General features: G+C 41.1%; 1 protein-coding gene across 1 annotated transcript in view; it reads left to right on the top strand.

Moving 5' to 3' along the window:
* The first annotated feature begins 14,059 nt into the window (after positions 1 to 14,059).
* Positions 14,060 to 18,743, top strand: part of LOC132397177 (tryptophan 5-hydroxylase 1) — a 28,401-nt gene continuing 23,717 nt past the window's right edge. The window contains exon 1 of the mRNA XM_059975581.1: positions 14,060 to 14,412. Within this exon, the coding sequence (XP_059831564.1) occupies positions 14,323 to 14,412 (90 nt within the window). The 5' untranslated portion in view covers positions 14,060 to 14,322. The remainder of the gene's footprint in view (positions 14,413 to 18,743) is intronic.

Raw genomic sequence — 18,743 nt, 5'->3', positions numbered from 1 at the left:
TATTGGAGAGATGGCCTGGATTTGGATATGCAAGGTCATTTCTTGGGCAGAGAAGAAAGCTAATACTTGTCTTCAGACATCAGCAGCTCCACTGCTGGTGGAGATCGGAAGGCATGTTGCAAAAACCTTTTGCAGGAGGAAACTTGCGAAGTTAGAAATGTGCACGTGGAATAATGCTGACATTAGAACATTGAAACACGATAACTGGTAGCACAGTAGGAGTGATTGGAGATGCACAGAGATGTAAATTTATGAATGAGAATACCAGCTTGAAGCTGGGCTAGCAGGAAGTTTGTAGACCAATAAAGTTGGATTAAACTTATTTATCTGATTTTTTAAATCTGTGACACCATTCACATTATTATAGTGTTTGCTTAAATGTTAATGATAAGAAATCATTCTGAGACTGTACAAAAGATATTTGTGGCATTGTCTGATTTGCGTAACAAATTTATTAACATAATGAGTAAAGCAATATACACTTAGCCTTGCCTGTATAGTATTGAACATTGTTTATTTCCGATGCTTTTGCAAAGGTTATTTGGATAAAATAACTTATTCCGTGTTTTCTTTTAAACAGGGAAATTTAAGTAATCCTATCACACCGGCAGTGACATAAGATATTATTTCCATATTTACTTAACGCACCCGGATGATCCAGAATTGTGAAACCTACCTCAACTCGACTGTGTTGACTTTGCAATGTAATTGAGACAAACAGGAGCCTATTAAAAGCTACATAGTAATTGTTTATTGTCCTCTGAATATGTTCATATTACAACAGCAAACACGAGTGAGTAAACGAGGGCAGGTGTTGTGCTTTTATGTATGCTGCAGACAGATCAGTCACTGAAGGATGAAAAGTTCGTCCATTACAGCTTGCGTTAGGGAGGAGGAAGCAGAAGCACTGGAAGAAAAGACGACTGAAATGATCCTTTCACCAGAGTTGTTTCTTTACCATAGGGGTTCGCGAAACTATTTTAAAAAGCAGATGGAAAAAGTTCAGTGAGGCAAATAATTTACTTACATATATACATACACACAGTCACTCAATGGCCACCTTTTCTTAGATACCATCTGTGCCTAATAAAGTGGCCACGGAGAGTACGCTCTGTTGCAGTAGCTAATCCACTTCAAGGTTCAAGGTGTGTTGTAGGTTCAGAGATGCTCTTCCACACATCCCTGTTGTAACGCGTGGTTGTTCCTGTCAGCTTGAACCCGCCTGACCATTCTCCTTTAATCTCGCTGATTAACACAGTGTTTTTGCCCACAGAACTGCCGCTCACTGGATTTTTTTTTTGTTTTTACTGCACCATTCTCTATAAACTTTAGAGACTGCTGTGCATGAAAATCCCAGGAGATCAACAATTTCTGAGACCCTCAAACTGCCCCATCTGGCACCAAAAATCTTTCCACTTACCTGTAAGGTAATTTGGCCATGGCATCAAGAGAGTGGATCAGGACAGGTTATTTGTGATATTCACTCCTGACTAGATATATAGATGAAGGCTTCTGTCCATTTTCTTTGTGATATTGTCTAAAAGCTCCTGCTGTACAAGTAATCTTTGAGAACACTCTGTTCTTTGTCCTTTTTTAATCTTCACTTTAGCCCGAGAATTATAAGGTGGTTGTGCTTCCTCTCATGATATATAACTTCCTTTCCCCCCAGAGCTGAGTTTCTGCACATGAGCTGACAGTCTGAGAGATCATTGACTTTCCTTTAGGAAAGTTGAGGACAATCCGTTTTGGAACCGTTTTCAAGGTGCTGCCAGCCGGCACTTGCTACAGCTTGCTGGCTACTGATGAAAGTAATAGAAGCGGCTGGATCGTTCTGTGGGTGAACAATGTAAGTTGTTAACTTGGAGGACAGAGTGACCAAAATTGCACAGCTGAGAAGCTATGACTGATATGCTTTCACTTTATAACTGTTGCCATTCACTCGTTGACCGGCTAACTATGTTTATAGCTTATCCCTATGTTCATCCCAGTTTCACACTAGCAGTGATATCTACCCTTCCTAGAGCATAACCAGCTTCCTTGGTCTCCTTCCCAGTTCTGATGAAGGGTCACAAAACATTTGCCGCAGCATTTGCAAATTCTCCCTAACAGTCTACATAGGGTTAAAGATGACACTATTTAGATATGTAGATTTACATTTACAGAGTTGTTCAGGTGAAGTGGGGTAGACACAAGTATAATCATCTCAGTACATGCAAATTTTCCTTTTAAAGGCGTGAATTATTTTTATTTGTACTTGTACAGAACTGTCGTTTCTGCAAGAAGCTGTCATTACAGTGAAAGTTTCCACTGTTGTCCTGTAAATGGAGTCACTGAAAAGAAGTACTGGTAGACGTGAAGCAGCCTCTTCATTTGTCAAAACATCACAAATAAACTGACAGCCTTAGGAGTCACAGAGAGGGGAAGCGGGTCGAGGAAGGAGCGGGGAAGGGAGGAGAGGGGGAGGAGATGGAGGAGAGAAGGAGGGGAAGAGGGAGGGGAGGGGGGAGAGAGAGGGAGAGAGGCAATAATCACTCTAACACCACTATAAATATGGAATTAATCACTTATGAGAATTATGAACACATGTGTTTGCATCTATAATTTTAATGTCTTGCTTTATATTTACAGCTCAAGACTTTTTGCACGGCAAGGCAGAGGATATAGTATACACTCTCACTTATCCGATATCTATGTCTTTGCTGTTGCTTTGCTCACGCTTGAGTGCTCAGTGGCGGGTGCCGATGCTTTGTTATGCTGGTGGGGGAGGGGGATTGTTGCTTGCTGCTGCTTACGTGTGGGAGGGGGACTTTGGGGTTCTAACATTTAACTGTCCTTCATTCTTTGGGGCACTCCTTTGTTTTCGTGGATGGTTGTGAAGGAAAAGCATTTCAGGATGTATATAGTATATAATTCTCTGACATTAAATGAACATTTGGACCCAAGAGAAAGTCTGAAGCAGAAAGCTGTAAAATAGAATAGGGAATCCAAACGTACAACTGGTATAAGATTAGAACAATATTTTCTATTCTCACTCTCATCTTCATATATATCATTTTATCTAAATTTTGTTTGCATTTTGACCTCTCATATTTCAAAGATAGTGGAACAAAGCTAATAACTTTAGAAAAATATTCCATCAGTGCAAAGGGATTATGAAGAGATTAGGCTCACAGCACATATACTATACATTAAGAATCAGGGCAGAAAGGAAACTGCTTCAGAAACTAAGTGGGTCAGGCAGCTTTGTGGAGAGAAATGGTTTTGGGTTGAGATCCTTCATCTGGACTGGAAGATCGAGGGGAGATGAGATCAGAGGAAGGGCTGGACCAAGAACTAGGCAGAACCAGGTGAGGAAGAGCGACAGGACAATGAAGGATGGAAGAGTTGAAGTAGTGACAGAGACTGGGAGGTGATAAGTAGAGGCAACGAAGAGTGGTAGATGATGAAATCTGATATGAAAGGAAGGAGGAGCATAGAACTAAATGATGGAGGTTGGTGGGCAGATGGCTTGGCTAGATTTGCAGCCAGTTCTGGAGAACAAGTCTTTAGTATTATGGCTGGGAATTGTTTGGTCAGTGCTGTCCATTGCTTTTGATGTCACTGAATTGAGTTGTCTAAAGACTGGCCTCTTTGACACTACAGATGGCAAGAAGAAATGGCTAAGGTATAGAATGAAATGGAGACAGAGAAAGATAACATGAGGAGGAAGAGAAAGAACAAAAAAACAAGAACAAATGGAGCACATTTTCACTGGTTTTATTTGATGCATTTTCAATTTATTATTTGAGACAGATTGATGTTTAGGATGGTGGTGAATATTAGTAGCTTGGGTTGAGGTGTTTGACATTGTGGTGTTTGCTGAGCTTGACAATTATTTTGCAGACGTTTCATCACCATCCAAAGTGACATCTCCAGTGCGCAGATGTTGGTGTTTGACATTCTCTGACACATGGGCACATAAATATCTTTGTAAGCTAACATTGTAATTGTTCTAAAAAGAGATGACATAGTTATTTTTCATCACACAGGGACAAACTGAAGCAATTCACATCTCACAGAAACTTCTGAAATTTGACACAGAGGTTGGTGTCTTGCCCCTAGAATAAATTCTGAGACCACATTCAGTGAATTGGTGTGGTGTCTTGAGAGTTGTACTTCCCTAAAATAGAATAACAGCTATGAGTGAATTTGCATCAGCAATCATTAGAATGAATTAGGAATGGCCAGGTTAGGAATTAGCCTCACTTAATCCTGTCTGAGAGAGGGTTTACCTTCTTATTGTTTTACAGCAATTTATTTAATGCAGTAAGCTAAAGTACCTGAAGGTGCAACGTCTGGTTACAGTGTTATTGTTGAAAGTCTCCTATCCTGACCTTGACAAGATTCTGACCAAGCAGATAGGATAGAAAATTACATACTTGCATAGTGTGCAAAGCATTGACCATCTCCAGCAAGAGTAGTCCAACAATTTTCCCTTGACGTTCAGCGGCATTACCATTGGCAGACACTCCGTTATCAACATGTTAGGGATCACCATGGCCAAGAAACTGACCTTGACCAGGTGCCTAATTACTCAGCTCCTTGTTTTCTAAAGCCTTTCTACCTTCTCCAAGAAACAAACTGAGGAAGTGGTGTGCTCTAACGTAATAACGCAAACATCTTAATGAAGTGCACCTACAGTAGAATTTGAGATTTGGGTGCATCCAGCAATCTGCCTTGAGTTTCTAATTCCTATAATATCTTCCAGGGTAATAATATACTTTGTACCAAAATTCAAATTTGGAATAGAATTAGGAATAAATGATAAATTAGTCAAATATGGACATACTGCAGGTGGGTGCAGCTCCTGTCCGCACCTTCATGGATAATAAATAGGGATAGAGATTAATGAGTGAGGTTGGAGAACAGAGCCACTGAGCTATGAGAAAAGGTTAATCATACTATAGCCCTAATGTAGTGTATATTAAATATAATACAAGATGTTTGAAGAAACAAATTATATTCAAGTGTATTGCCGTATGCACAAGTACAGTGTGAAAATGCAATAAAAAACTTACTTGTAGCTACATCGCAGGCACAAAGCAGATTTCATAAGAAAGCATAAATTAAACATAAAGTATATACAATTTTTACAAGAAAGAACATAAATAAGAACAAATTAAAACAGAATGAAAATCAAAGTTCACAAGGATGATTCCGAGAATGAAAGTGTTATCATACGAGGAACGTTTGATGGCTCTGGGTCTGTACTCACTGGAATTCAGAAGGATGGGGGGGGGGGGATCTCATTAAAACCTTTCAAATGTTGAAATGCCTAGACAGAGTAGATGTGGAAAGGATGTTTCCCATGGTGAGGGAGTCTAGCACAAGAGGGCACATCTTCAGGAGAGAGGGGTGTCCACTTAAAACAGAGATGCAGAGAAATTTCTTTAGCCAGAGGGTGATGAATTTTCAGAATTTGTTACCATTGGCAGCTGTGGAGGCCAGGTCGTTGGATGTATTTAAGGCAGAGATTGATAGGTTCTTGATTGGACATGGCATCAAAGGTTATGGGGAAAAAGCCAGGAAGTGGGGCTGAGGAGGGGAAATAAAGAATCAGCCATGTTTGAATGGCAGAGCAGACTCAATGGGCCAAATGGCTTAGTTTTGCTCCTATGGTTTTATTAAGTTGATTTTAGTGCAGAGTGGTCAAAGTGGTCATATTCTTCTTAAACTGTAGTGATTAGGGTTTTGCCAGTGGGTTCATGAATTGAATGGTTGAAGGGAGGTAGCTTTTCTTGAACTTGGTGGTGTGGAGCTTGAAACTTCTTGTACATCCTGCCCAGTGGTAGCTGCAGAAAGATGGCAGGGATCCTGGATGAAGCAACACCTGCTATAGATACTAACAATGGATGGGATGTGCCCATGACGGGCAAAGCCCACTGTTCTCTGCAGCTTTTGAAATTGAATTGCTGTTCCAGACCAGGATGACATCAGTCTGGACACTTTCAACGGTACATCTGCTGAAGTTTGTTAAGAGTGTTCTGTGCAAACTAAACCTCCTTAACCTCCTCAGAAAATAAAGATGTGGGTGCATTTTTCTTTTGATTGCATCTATGTACTGGGCCTAGGATACGTTATCTAATATGTTAATGCTTTATGGTCTCAATGGTGTGATCAATGGACATAGATGAGAAAGAATTGGTTTAATATGTATCAACAATACTTTGATATTATTGTTAAAAAGGGCTTTTCCACTCCAAAGTTGATAAGTGGCATCAAATTTAAAAAAGGTCGAGGGGATCATGAAGGAGAACGTGAAGATTGTGACCAGTGACTATAGCCTTATAGATGGAAACAGCAGTTCCTAATTCTGAACACATGAGTATTGGACAATGAGTAAGAAGTGAGGGTGATGTAAGATGATGAGTAATGGAACATTGTCTCAGTGCAGAAGGTCAACTCATGACTAATTATGAGGAAAACAATCTCTGAAGTAAGGAAAAGGGGAAGGAATTTTCATCAGTACTTTTCTCATTGTTGTTTTCTGGCATTTCTTTAGGTGATGGATGGAGTGCATGTTCCAGTAAATAGGATAGGTATTGAGAGATGTCGTTTTTCCTTCCCACAACATAAAGTTTCGGAATATTTATACACACATGAGAAAAGCAATGAAAATCAAAAATAGATTTTGTGCATATAAGCTATTGAGCAAAGTTTAAATACAAGGATAAGGAGAAGAGAATCACAGTTTGACCTCAGTATAAGCTATGGCAACACTGGAATTCCAAACCAATCAGTGCAACCCTTGGATCTTCAATACTTGGCTAAAGGTACATCAGATTAGCATAGGAAAATAGATCTGCACAACCTCCAAAAAACATTCCACTGTAAATGGATAGGTATTAATAGAAAACTCAATATGGAAGCATAAAGACCACTATTAATTCAAAAGCTCATTCTTACCTAGGGAGGAAAATATTCCCTCTTCACTTTAGTCTTACTCATATTGTTCAATGGTTGATAGTGTAGTACAAAACACTTACAAGAGCATAATGGGTATAAATGAGACATTCTCTCCATAAAAGATCTATCTAAAATTCATTTCTTTTTAATGTATAAGTTTAGTTGCTCTGTTTGAGTTAGAGAAATATTGATTAAAGGACACTGTCATTTTATTGTTGGAGAACTTGTATCAATGATAAGGGAACATCAGAGATAATAACCTTGAAAACCAAATGTTAGATATAAAAAAATAGAGTTTTAAAGGTTGGTTTAATATTGAGAATTTATATTGTGAAACCTTGTTTTTTTCATAATGTGAAAATAGTAACATGGAAATATTAAAAGTTATACTCCGTGTTGTCGTATTCATTTATCCATTCACTGTAAAATAATCTCACTATTTTATAGCTTAAAGGTTCTTTAGGATTGTCATATTTGGGGGAACTCGTGGGGATAAGCTTCCACTACCTATTAAATGCTCCCAATGATATGCATCTCAAATAGCCTCTGACAACCAAGTCCATCTCCTGGCCTTCACGTGCAGCTTAGCTACTAAGCCTGGCAGAGCCAATTGCTTTGGGCAGATGGGGCTTGTCAGCCGTGGTAGGCAGCTCATCAATGAGAAGAAAAATTCTGATCTCAAACCTCCACTTATGGGGAAGGCTTAGTCCCCAGCAAGATCCTATCTTGAGATCAACTTCTGTGATGTTGCTGGTGCCAAACTGTTTTGGTCTATGCAGTTCCTTTAGATTTATCAGCTGTGCAGAGAGGGGGAGCTTGCTACATTGACTTGCTCTCTATATTGTATTGCCCTGGCCTGCGTACTGGCTTGTGTATCATTAGACAGCTTGGATGCACCATCCATGGTTAACTCTGACCAACAGAGAATCTCAGTAATTGCTTAAACCACATTCTAACAGAATGCTTAATTTTCTAGGTACAAAAATTGACTAGTTGTATGCAAATACTAATCCAATAGAAACTTCGTGCACTTCTGAATTCCTTCATTTGCATATTCAAGTACCAATCATATTTCAGCTGTTAATAAAGGCCAATAATACTTGAGAATTAGTAAAATAGTTGTCTAATAGTAAGGGAAGTCCAACTCTCAAAAGTTTTGTTTAGTTTGAGACTGCACAATGTTTGCAGTTTTTTCTGTCTGCACACCATTTTAACTTTTGCCTTGCTGAAACTTCGCAGGAGGAGGAGATCAGGAGGAGGGGCAAGGAGAAGGGGAAATGTGTACAAAATTCTGTCCCTGTAGTCTTAGTCAGACTATGGATTCTTATTGTCTTAGATCTCCTTGGCATTAGACCAGGAACTTGTTCTGTCAAAGCTATGTTAAGTTTATTGTTCAGGGGATACCCAGGTTAAAAGAAATCACACACAGGCACCTTCCACTTCCCAGTAGAAGCCAATCATCCTCTATCCCAAGGGAATGCCAAAGGAAACACCTAAAATGATCTGACAAATCAAGGAGAATGCTTTTGCAATCTGGCCAATAAGCTGGATACTGTGCATTGTATTAATCACAAAATCCCATTTATGATTTTCCATGCCTTTAAGGATTAGGATTCTGTTTATGGAGACACAGCTTTTATTTATCTTTGCTAGTATATTGAGAATTAGGGAATAAGGCATAAAGTACTCTTTAGAAAAGCAACATTTTTTTCATAAAGTTAGCTTAACAGCATTGAGAAAATGACAATATTTGTGGCATGAATCAAATCATTCAAGCTGGCCAATTCCTGCCACATTTACTGGGCTTTATAATGCTTTGGTTCTTGAAATAAATGGGGAAATTTTCTTGAAGGAGGAAAGAGTCAAACTCCAATTTGGCCATATCTGCACAAGCAGCTAGTGAACTTGCTTTCTTAACACTTCAAACTTTGAAGTGGATGACCCAACTTCTCAGTTATTTAATCTCCTAACAGCCAAAGACACTTCTGTTGGCAGCCAGAGGATTACATTTCCTTTACACACATGCAAAGGATGAATGCTTTCTCGCTGCTCACTATACAACTCCAATAACTGCACGAAAATGTCCTCTCATCACTTTGTATTGGATATCTTATATTAGAGTACTCATTGTCTTATCTCCAAATATCCTGAGTGTCCTTCTTTCTATTTTCAAATGACTGTAGTCTATGTGTAACTAGTAAAAAGGATTTCACACTGTGGCAGGCTAGACAACCTGCAATACATTTGCTGCTGTAGTCAGCAAGCAATTTAACTAATGGGGTTGAAGGCCATTCAGCAAATGGATAAGAAAGAGCTTTGTGCCAATCAAAGGAGGTTAGGATTTGCTTCAGCTTTGTCTTTATACTTCTATTTAATATTTAATCAGTATTTAACAGGCAGTCTGGCTCCCTTGTGCTATGGAACATTGTTGCCTTACTGTACCCTATTTTATTGGTTATAAATGCTAAACTATTGGGTTGGACCTTGCTGGAAAATGCCAGCAGTTCTGCATGGAACACCCAGAATTTTTCCATATGATGTAATGAAGTTTGGGATTCCTATGCAGTTCCAGAAATCCAAAACATGCTGCCCACTCTTTGCTGGAGTTTTGCCGACTGTTCTTCACTGCTTATGGAAAGCATCTGTGAAGTGTGAACATCCTACAACTGCCCAGCACTTACACTGGGAAATCTCTCACCTCAACTGTGGAGAACAGAGGCAAAGGAGAAGAGTAAGTATTACATTATCTACAGCTTTTTGAATTAATTGAACTTAACCTATTTCTAATTGTTTATAAGTGTTCTAGCTACTTCACTTATGCCAGTTTTGTTCAGAAACATAGTCTTTCACAGCCTTGAAAGCTGGCTAAGCTGGGAATATGGCCCAGTCAGCTGACATTTTGTTCAGCTGTTGTATGTGGGTGGGACTTGTTCTGAATCTTCTGCCCTGCCCTCCTGCCCTACTTCCCTTGATATGCAGACTTTATACTTCAGGACCTCACTATTAGTGCCTGGACAGCCTCAGGGAGTCAAAGCATCTATCAGCAATAGGTAGAATGTGTTTTTACCATGTTGTTTAGAGGCGAGTGTGGATGGCTTGGCAAAGAAAATAAACTTAGGCTAAAAACTGTAGGTTTTGTTACGAGGATGACACCAGAAACAATTTTATATTTAGCCCTGCAGTAGCTGACACAGAGGTGCTGGAAAAACTCAAGGATTGAGCTAAATTCCAAACCGCTTCCTATCTTACCTTATGGTCCTGTGAGACTAGGATGGCAAATATGTGATTAAAAGATCTGAGCATTAGAAATGTTTTGACAGAGCACAAAATTAATGTATATATTGCAACACACTTTAATCAGAATCAAATATCAAGAAGTGATGTGGTACGCACTGTGCAGTGATCTCAAGTTAGTTCCAAGAACATTGAGTTCCATGCAAATTCTATGGTGCCAAAGTTATATTTTATGCAGATTTTGATGACACTTCCACAAAATTAATTTGCACATATGAAGCCCATTAAAATTGCACGAGTGCACCTTCACAATGTATTTATGGTCTGTTTCACAATAACTTAAACGGAAGCTGCTTGATTAGACTGGGCTATATACTCTAGCATTGGCAACCTCATACAAAGCATGTTTTCTCCTTCTCACTGTGGGCTTTCTTCAGGCTCTCTAGGACTTCAAAGTTCAAAGTAAAAAATTATTATTAGAGTACACACATGCCATCACTTACAACACTGAGATTCTTTTTCCTGTGGGCATACTCAGCAAATCTATAGAGTCTGTAAACAGGATCAATGAAAGAGCAGGAGCATAGAAGAAAACGAACTGTTGAAATGCAGCTATAAACACATAGCAATAAATAATGAGAACATGTAATAACAAGATGAGGAGTCCTTAAATCGAGATAATTAGTGGTGGGAACATCTCAGTACATGAGTATAATAATCAGCCTGATGGTTGAGGGGTAGTAACTGTTCTTGAATCTGACAAATCTGATGGCCCAGAGAGAGTGCAATCTAACCTCTTCCATGATTCTTTCGTGCCTCTAACTTTGACACTTCCACGTTGATCATGACTCTCCCCTAACTCTTGAGTTCTGGATCCCCACTGATTAAAGCTCTGGGTGTCTCTTTTAACCCCACACATCTCTCACTTCACAAACTGTGAATGTGCTGTTCCCAGTATTTCTATTTTTATTTCAGATTTCTGGCACCTGCACTCTTTTTTTCATGAACGTACAACGGCTGGGGAATTGCAGAGGGAACCTGTAATGATTTTTGTGTTCAGAAGAAGTTGTTGCCAATAAGAAAGCTGGTTTCTGGCTGCAACTTTGTCAAATGTTACGGACAGTACTTTTAGAGTCCTATCCTCGATGAAAACATTACATAGAAGATCTTCCACCACTTCTATTACACTCCTTAATTTGTGGCCGCTTGAGTGTAACTGCTGAAGGAAGAGACCTCAAACACGGATCTCTGCAGCTCCTGTATGAAATAAGTGCACAGGAAAGGAAGGAGCGAGACTGACCTCTAAGTCTTTCTGGGCAACAATAAAGAATGGGATCTTTTCTTTCGAAAATAATCTGGGATATCTCAATAGTACAATCGGCCACCATAATTTCTTTTACAACACTAGAACGCCTCTGTTTTTGTAACATGAATTTAACGTGTTGTGAACTGGCCCTTCCTATTGCATTCAGGATCTTTCCGGTGCATGATGAAGTTGCACATTTTCCTTTCAGCGTGAAAAACCCGGTGATCTGAGGAAATTATTCCATCTCAGTAACAAGCATTGACATAGCAAGAGCGGAAATAGCGTGTTTTCATTTCAGTGGCAATAACAGGGCGAGTGTGTAGACAATAAAATTCAACTTTTGTTAAATAAAGTGACACCTAGCCTACTCGAGATCAACTTATCAATATAATCAGTGGTGGCATGTTATTGTGGAGGCCATTCGGCCCGACGTCTCTGCTACCTCTCGAGCATGAGAGCCCCGCTCTCTGTAAACTGCCCGTCAGCTCCCGCTACCTGCCTACATTGAGGACAAGTTACAGTAGTCACTTCATCTACCGGTACATTTTGGAGGTGTGGGAAAGAACCGGAGCATTCAAGGGAAAAGCACGCAGTAAAGACGAGAACGTGAACAGTTTAAGCAACACACACAAAATGCTGGTGGAACACAGCAGACCAGGCAGCATCTATAGGGAGAAGCGCTGTCGACGTTTCGGGCCGAGACCCTTCCCGGTCACTCAGTTTACTCAGATAGTGCAGGATCGAACCCTTGTCGCTGAAGCAATGAGACAGCAGCTCAACTTGTTAGCTTCCGCGTCGCCCCATGGTTGGGATTCTCATTTGAAATATTTCCATTCTTCCCATTCAATTTACAACAGTTGGAATCTTTCTATAACTAACTATTTTCATATTTCCTCGTTGTGTATCAGGCATTTAAAATTGGTGATCCTTTTTGTCCCGACATTTCCATTTCGGTTACAAATGTGATGATGACAATGAGATATTTGCATTTCACGTCGCAGTGATTTACACGAGCGCCCCTAGTTTCCTTGTAGGGATACAAATTAAAAGTCTGTTTACTAAGTTTGAGCAACGCTGACTATGACAAGCCTTTTGGACAACCGAACCACTTTCCCTGAGCCTGGCCGCTTAGATCTAGTATAAGTCATTCCGAATGTGGAAAATGAACCACACATTGAACGACAGCGAAGTTGCCCTTGCAGGTGTTACATCGTAGGGGTGAATCGAACGATTGGAATATTAGGCATTGGGAAACCTTTGATGTAATCTTTGCGCCGGCGTTTTAAATAACAATATAAAGCAAACGACGCAACAAACCAAAGAATGATGGTGACGGAACCGGTTCAATAGACAGGTGGAAATAGACTCCGGGGAAGGGAGAAATTAAAGCGAAAAGATACAAAGGGCAGGGAAACAGATGTATCAAGTACAACAGTGTAAGTGCAAAAAGCTTTAGGTACATAGATATAGCTAGGGTGCCCAACTTTTGCACAGTACTGTATATCATCTCTTTCCAGTTACCAAATTACACTTAATATGACTGAGCTAGTACTCTCATTTCTGTTTCCTATTTAACCAATATACAGGACTGAGCAAAGGTCTTAAGCACCCCAGATGTATATGGTGTCAGAGACTTTTGCACAGTACTGTATCATGAAAAAGGCAAACGACTGAAATAGTTCCGAGATGGAGAAACAACAAGAGTTATCGAGGGAAAATATAAGGGATAGTGAAAGAAACGAAGCAGGGTGGGCAAATGGTACTGAGCGACAGTAACAGTCAGAATCAAATTCAGGAAGGACGGGGGATGGTGATCAAGAAGCCGAAAAAGAGAGAAAGATGATCAGAAACGATATGGAATAAATAAAGTGGCGGGAAACCGGAAAGACGGACACATGAACGAAACAGATGTAAAGTGAAATTAAAAGATAGCAAAATAGATTTAAAAAGGCAAAAGGAGACTGAACGAGATGCAAGTACACAAAAAGGAGTGAAGGGTAATCTATGAGACGGCGACAGGGAGCGGTCGGTTAATACGAGTTCAAGAGAGACGCAAGCGATACTGATTTCGGGGAATGGTTTCAATATTTCAGCTAATTTGCAGAGTTACATGATTGCTCTCACTGCAAGGTATTAGTTTTTAAGGGAAACCTTTCCGTGATTTTTTTTTTTGTAGTTAGTAACTCGTTAAAACACAAAACAAGTTACTGCACTGAGCTAATCGTCGAACATTTTACTCTGCATATTGACATTCCGGCGTTGATTTCCTGGATCCCAGAATAGTTGGTGTACCTGGACCCAGGATATATGTTCTACAAACTCTCGCCACTTCCATCTACCTTCCTCTTTCACCGCAACAAGTGACTCACGGATCCGTTGGTTTGCTTTCCAGCTTATTGTTTATACTTCTAACGTCATCCGCCAATAACAGTTTGTACCAGATTGTAAATTCAATAGGGTGAGGTGTGGAGGGTGGATACTGATCATGTCCACCTTCCCCACTGCCCATCCTCCCGGTGGCCCCCGCTCGGGGGGTGCGGATGTTGCACAGATGACGCGAATCCTCCCTGTTTGCTTTTTCCTTGGAGATTAAGGGGAGTTGGGGCGGTGGACGGTGCGGCAGCTGTTCCCCAGTCAGGTATAAATAGCAGAGCGCAGCAGTGGAGAGCGTAGCAGAAGGAGGCAGCAAGGCAAAGTGGCACCCGAGTGGGGAGAAGAGGAGAAGCAGAGTGTGCGACAGGATAGTAGCGTGGGCGCAGTGTTAGGTAGGTCAAAGCTAGGGGACCAAACAGGAGCGACTTGGAGCCGGACAGAAAAGCGCATCGGATCTTGGCAGCATGTACTCCTACAAGAACGAGGCACCCAAGAGAGGACGATCTTTTGAATCCATGAACTCCAACTTGGACGAGAAGCTTCTAAATAACGAGGTTAGTCGCTTGAAGTCTATGCGTCAGGTGAATGCGTCAATTGTTGCCTGCAACACAATCTCATTACTTGAATGGGAAGGATTTGAAACTATTTTGGGACGTTCGTCCAGATAAAGGTTGAATGTGCTTTGTCAATTCTGTACTCTGACTGTTCCTTTAGGTGGGCAAAAGCTGCCGCGCGCGGACTCCAAGCTGAAGAAAACGTATGCATCCCCAGTGGGGTAGTCCAGACAGAAGGGTGGAAAGGCCTGAGAGACGAGCGAGCATGCACAACAGTATTAGGCTAAATGTAGGGAGAAGGGCAGCGAACACGTGAAATGGGTTTTTGTTTAGCGTTATTTCTAAAATCCCTCCGAGCGTAGCAAAATCTGACGAGGGCAAGAATCTTTTTGTGAGTTACGTGTCATTTTACTTAACGCGCTTAGATTAGAATAAACTGAGATACGTAAGGAAGTTGGTGATAAATTGCAAGGTTTTCGATATAAATCTTTTGTTATTAAATTTATCTGAATCTAATAACCAATTGCATTTTTAGGATACATATTCAGGATTCACAAAACTTTGAAGCATGGATTCCTGACCGCCTGTGCTTAGTTCATTGTCCAGTCCTCCCACAAAAATGTTTTGGCGATCCTTATCATGCTCATAAATCTGAATAGTCCAGCTCGGGCTCCTGTCCAAGAGTGAGAATTTCGGGGGTTTAGAGGAGTTCTTCGGGTCGCGATGATCTGGAAATATTACGACCGTGTAATCCGCCAGCAGGCGCTTTGACAGGATTTGAGAGGAGAGACTCGGAATCCTCCCATGCAAATTTACATACCGACAAATACCAAATTCTTAACTAACCAAAAGAAGAATCGGTCATCCAGTGATCATACAAATACACAAAGATTCGCCAGAACTTCACCAAAAACTGAAACCACCTCATTTCCCTGAGTCTGGCTCATTGCCATGGCGATTCTACTGGAATTAAGGTATTAAGCAAAGAGATTTGTGCAAATCGATCCCCGCTTACTTTGAAGGTCACAAAATTCTACCACACGGTTTCGTTACTTGGGTGCGGGCTGCGATATTTGTCTACACTATTAGACGCTAAATGCCAATAGGGATTTTTAAATGACTGTATTTCGCCTTGTTAATTAGACGTAAAAGAGTTGGGAATTGGCGGTGTAAACATAGCGGAGGAGTACTTTTTTGAAATTAATTATTAACTGTTGACGTCCCATACTCACTTTTAGGTGTTTGTCTCTTGTCGCTGGAGCTTCATAGAGGTACCGGTTGTAGACGAAATTATTTAATCCAACATTCAGAGAGCCTTGTTTATTGCGTATTAACTAAAGCCAGCTATTCATAGCCGACCTTCATTAAACTCGTCAAATTAAGTAGGATTGTAGGATGAACTTTGCACGTAGAAATAAATGATTGGAAAAATTGGAAAATTAATCTCCTACAAAGTAATTTCTTGACTATCTCGCATCTAAAAAGCATTGTCTGGATTAAAAAGGCGAAGTAAAACCTATTTTCGGGGATACAATTAAGCAACTATATTGTTCAAAATAACCGAGAGGCTGAGAAAATGACTTGTTTATGTCCCATGTCACAGCATTAGGAGAGGGCCGGCGGCCGCAGAAAAGCAGCGGTTCCGAGATGTCCGGCTCCATTCGCTGTTGTGGGTAGAATCCGCCCGCTATATCAGTGACAAGCATTGTGCTGCGTGAAATTGCAGTCCGTATTTACATAATAGATAGTAACATTTTTGTTTTGTAAACTCGAGTCTTGTCCACTCAGCGCAAACACTTTTAAAAACGCAAATTGGGTTAGTTACTGTTAATCTTGACGACAGGCCCATGAAATTAACTATTACCTGTGCAGAGTTTTACACCTTTGGGTTTTAATTGCTTAAATATTAACACCGTGAATTATTTTTAAAGAAACGTTTCCTTTCTAGTTTTTCCTCCTCAGTTAATCAAACTTGCTATTACTTGCTGTAATTTCACCCGATTTTAAATGCTTTCACGCTTAACGATTCACAGTTCCTTACCAGTAAAACGAACAATCCTTCAGTCTGAGAGTTTCCTGTGTTCACGGCTGCCTGTTCTGTTAGCTAAGGTCATAGTCACCCAGGCTATCAGCCCACGGTTTCCGTCAATCTGTGGCATAAAATGTTAGCATGGCTGAGAGGGCAAGGAAAAGTCCAAATTGCCGAACTTCACCTTTCTTGATCAATGTATAACGTTTAGGTTTCCGGAGGACATTTAACAAGGTACCAACTTAAATATTATTGCAGAAAATAAAAGCTGGCAGGACGTAACGCTGCAATGGGCCGAAGACCGAGTGACACGCCTGATCCGATAGGCAAGATACAACAAGGACTGGGGCTGGACTTCCGCGCTTTACAATTTATAAAATAACTTGGATTAAGACCACAATAGCTAAATTTGCTGATGACAACAATGAGAGGGAGGAAAGAAATATTTGCAGACAACACAAGGAGGCTACAAGGGACTCACAGTCAGAATACCCAAATCGGCAAATTTCATGCAAATGGGATTTAGTTTTGGGGAAGGTAAAATTGAGCATTTTGGCGGGGGGGGGGGGGGGGAAGGAAAGAAAAGCATTCTGTATTCTCAAAAATGTTGAGAAATTTCAGAGCACTGAGATGTGGATACCTGATTTGCAGGTATAACAGGCAACTAGGAAAGCGAACTGAATGGTATCGCTTCCGATGGGAATTACGAGGGTTTTAAAGGGCATTGGTGACCACATCGAGACTAGTGTATGCAGTGATGACTTATTTCTGGAAGGGACGTGTTAATGCAAGGAAGCGGTTCGGTGAAGGTTTCCCTATAGCTCATACCCTCTAGTCAGCATCCGGGCAGCGTCCTGATAAATCGTTTCTGCAGCCGCTCCATCTTGCTCGAGTGTTTCCTGTTGACAAAAGCTGAACACAATAGTCCACGTGGAGAGACTTGCGCAAATGCAACATAATGTCCTTACTGCTCAACCTGATGAAGACCAGCATGCCCAAAGCCGTCTTCACCACCCTGGCTACCCGTGAGCCCACGTTCAGCAAACTTCACCAGTGACCTACCATTCCGTGCGCGTGTCCTACCTTGGCATGATTGTCCAAAATACGACACTTCACACTTATCTAAGTTGAAATCAGTGACCTGGAGGAGCTGATGATGATGCTACCCACTCCTCATCTCCTCTGCTCCATTTCCTGTACATCCATTCTCAACCCATCTTCCACAGCCTCACGGGGATAGAGTTCTTCTTGTCCTTACCTAGCACATCATGCAGCTTTCTCCATCTTCAACAGGATCCTACCACCAACACATCTTTCCCTTCAGCCCCCCACTCTCCACTTTCCACAGGGACCTTGCTCTCTGTGATTCCATTGTCCATTTGTCCTTCCCACTGATCTCTCTCCTAGCATTTATCCCTGCAAGTGGAACAAGTGCTACACCTGTCTATTCACCTCCTCCCTCACCATCTTTCAGGGTCCAAAACAGCACTTTCAGATGTGACAAGTCCATTGGGATGATGTACTGTACCTAGTGTTCCTAGTGTGGTCTCTTCTACATTGGCAAGACCCGATGTAGGTTAGGGAATAACTTTGTCAAGCACCGTTCACACCAGGGAAGATCTCCTAGTGGCCAAACATTTTAATTCCAATCCTCATTCCCATTCAGCATGCTGGTCCATGACCTCCTCTGCTACCATGATGAGGCCACTCTCAGGATGGAGGAACACCATCTCATATTCTGTTTGGGTAGCCTTCAACCTGACTACATGAATATCAATTTCTCCAACTTCTGGTAAATTCTCACCCATCCCCCGCTCTCCTTTTCCATTCCTCATTCTGGTTTCCCTCTTATCCCTTCTCTTCTCACCTGCCAATCACCCCTTCTGGTGGTCCTCCTCCATCCCTTTCTCCCATGGTCCATTCTCCTCTTCTATCAGATTAATTTTTCTTCAGTCTTTTCCACCTCTCACCTCTCAGCTTCTCACTTCATCCCCGCCCTTCCCCACCCAGCTACTTTCCCCCTCATCTGGCTTCACTTATCGCCTTTCAGCTTGTACTCCTTTCTCTTCCCTACCTTCTTATTCTGGCTTCTTCCCCCATCCTTTCCAAACCTGATAAATGGTCTTGGCCCAAAATGTCAACTTTTTATTCCTCTCCAAAGATGCTGCCTGACCTGCTGAGTCCTTCCAGCACTTTACATGTTTGCTTTAAATTGAAACCCATTTGCCATTCATCAGCCCATCTTCCTAACTGATCAAGACTGCTTTGTAATTCATTATAATCTGTTTCACTATCAACCAGA

Source organism: Hypanus sabinus, chromosome 7 (assembly GCF_030144855.1).
Source record: "Hypanus sabinus isolate sHypSab1 chromosome 7, sHypSab1.hap1, whole genome shotgun sequence".
In the NCBI taxonomy this organism is placed as follows: Eukaryota; Metazoa; Chordata; class Chondrichthyes; order Myliobatiformes; family Dasyatidae; genus Hypanus; species Hypanus sabinus.
The sequence above is the reverse complement of the archived record's forward strand: the minus strand, read 5'-3'. Positions and strand labels throughout refer to the sequence as shown.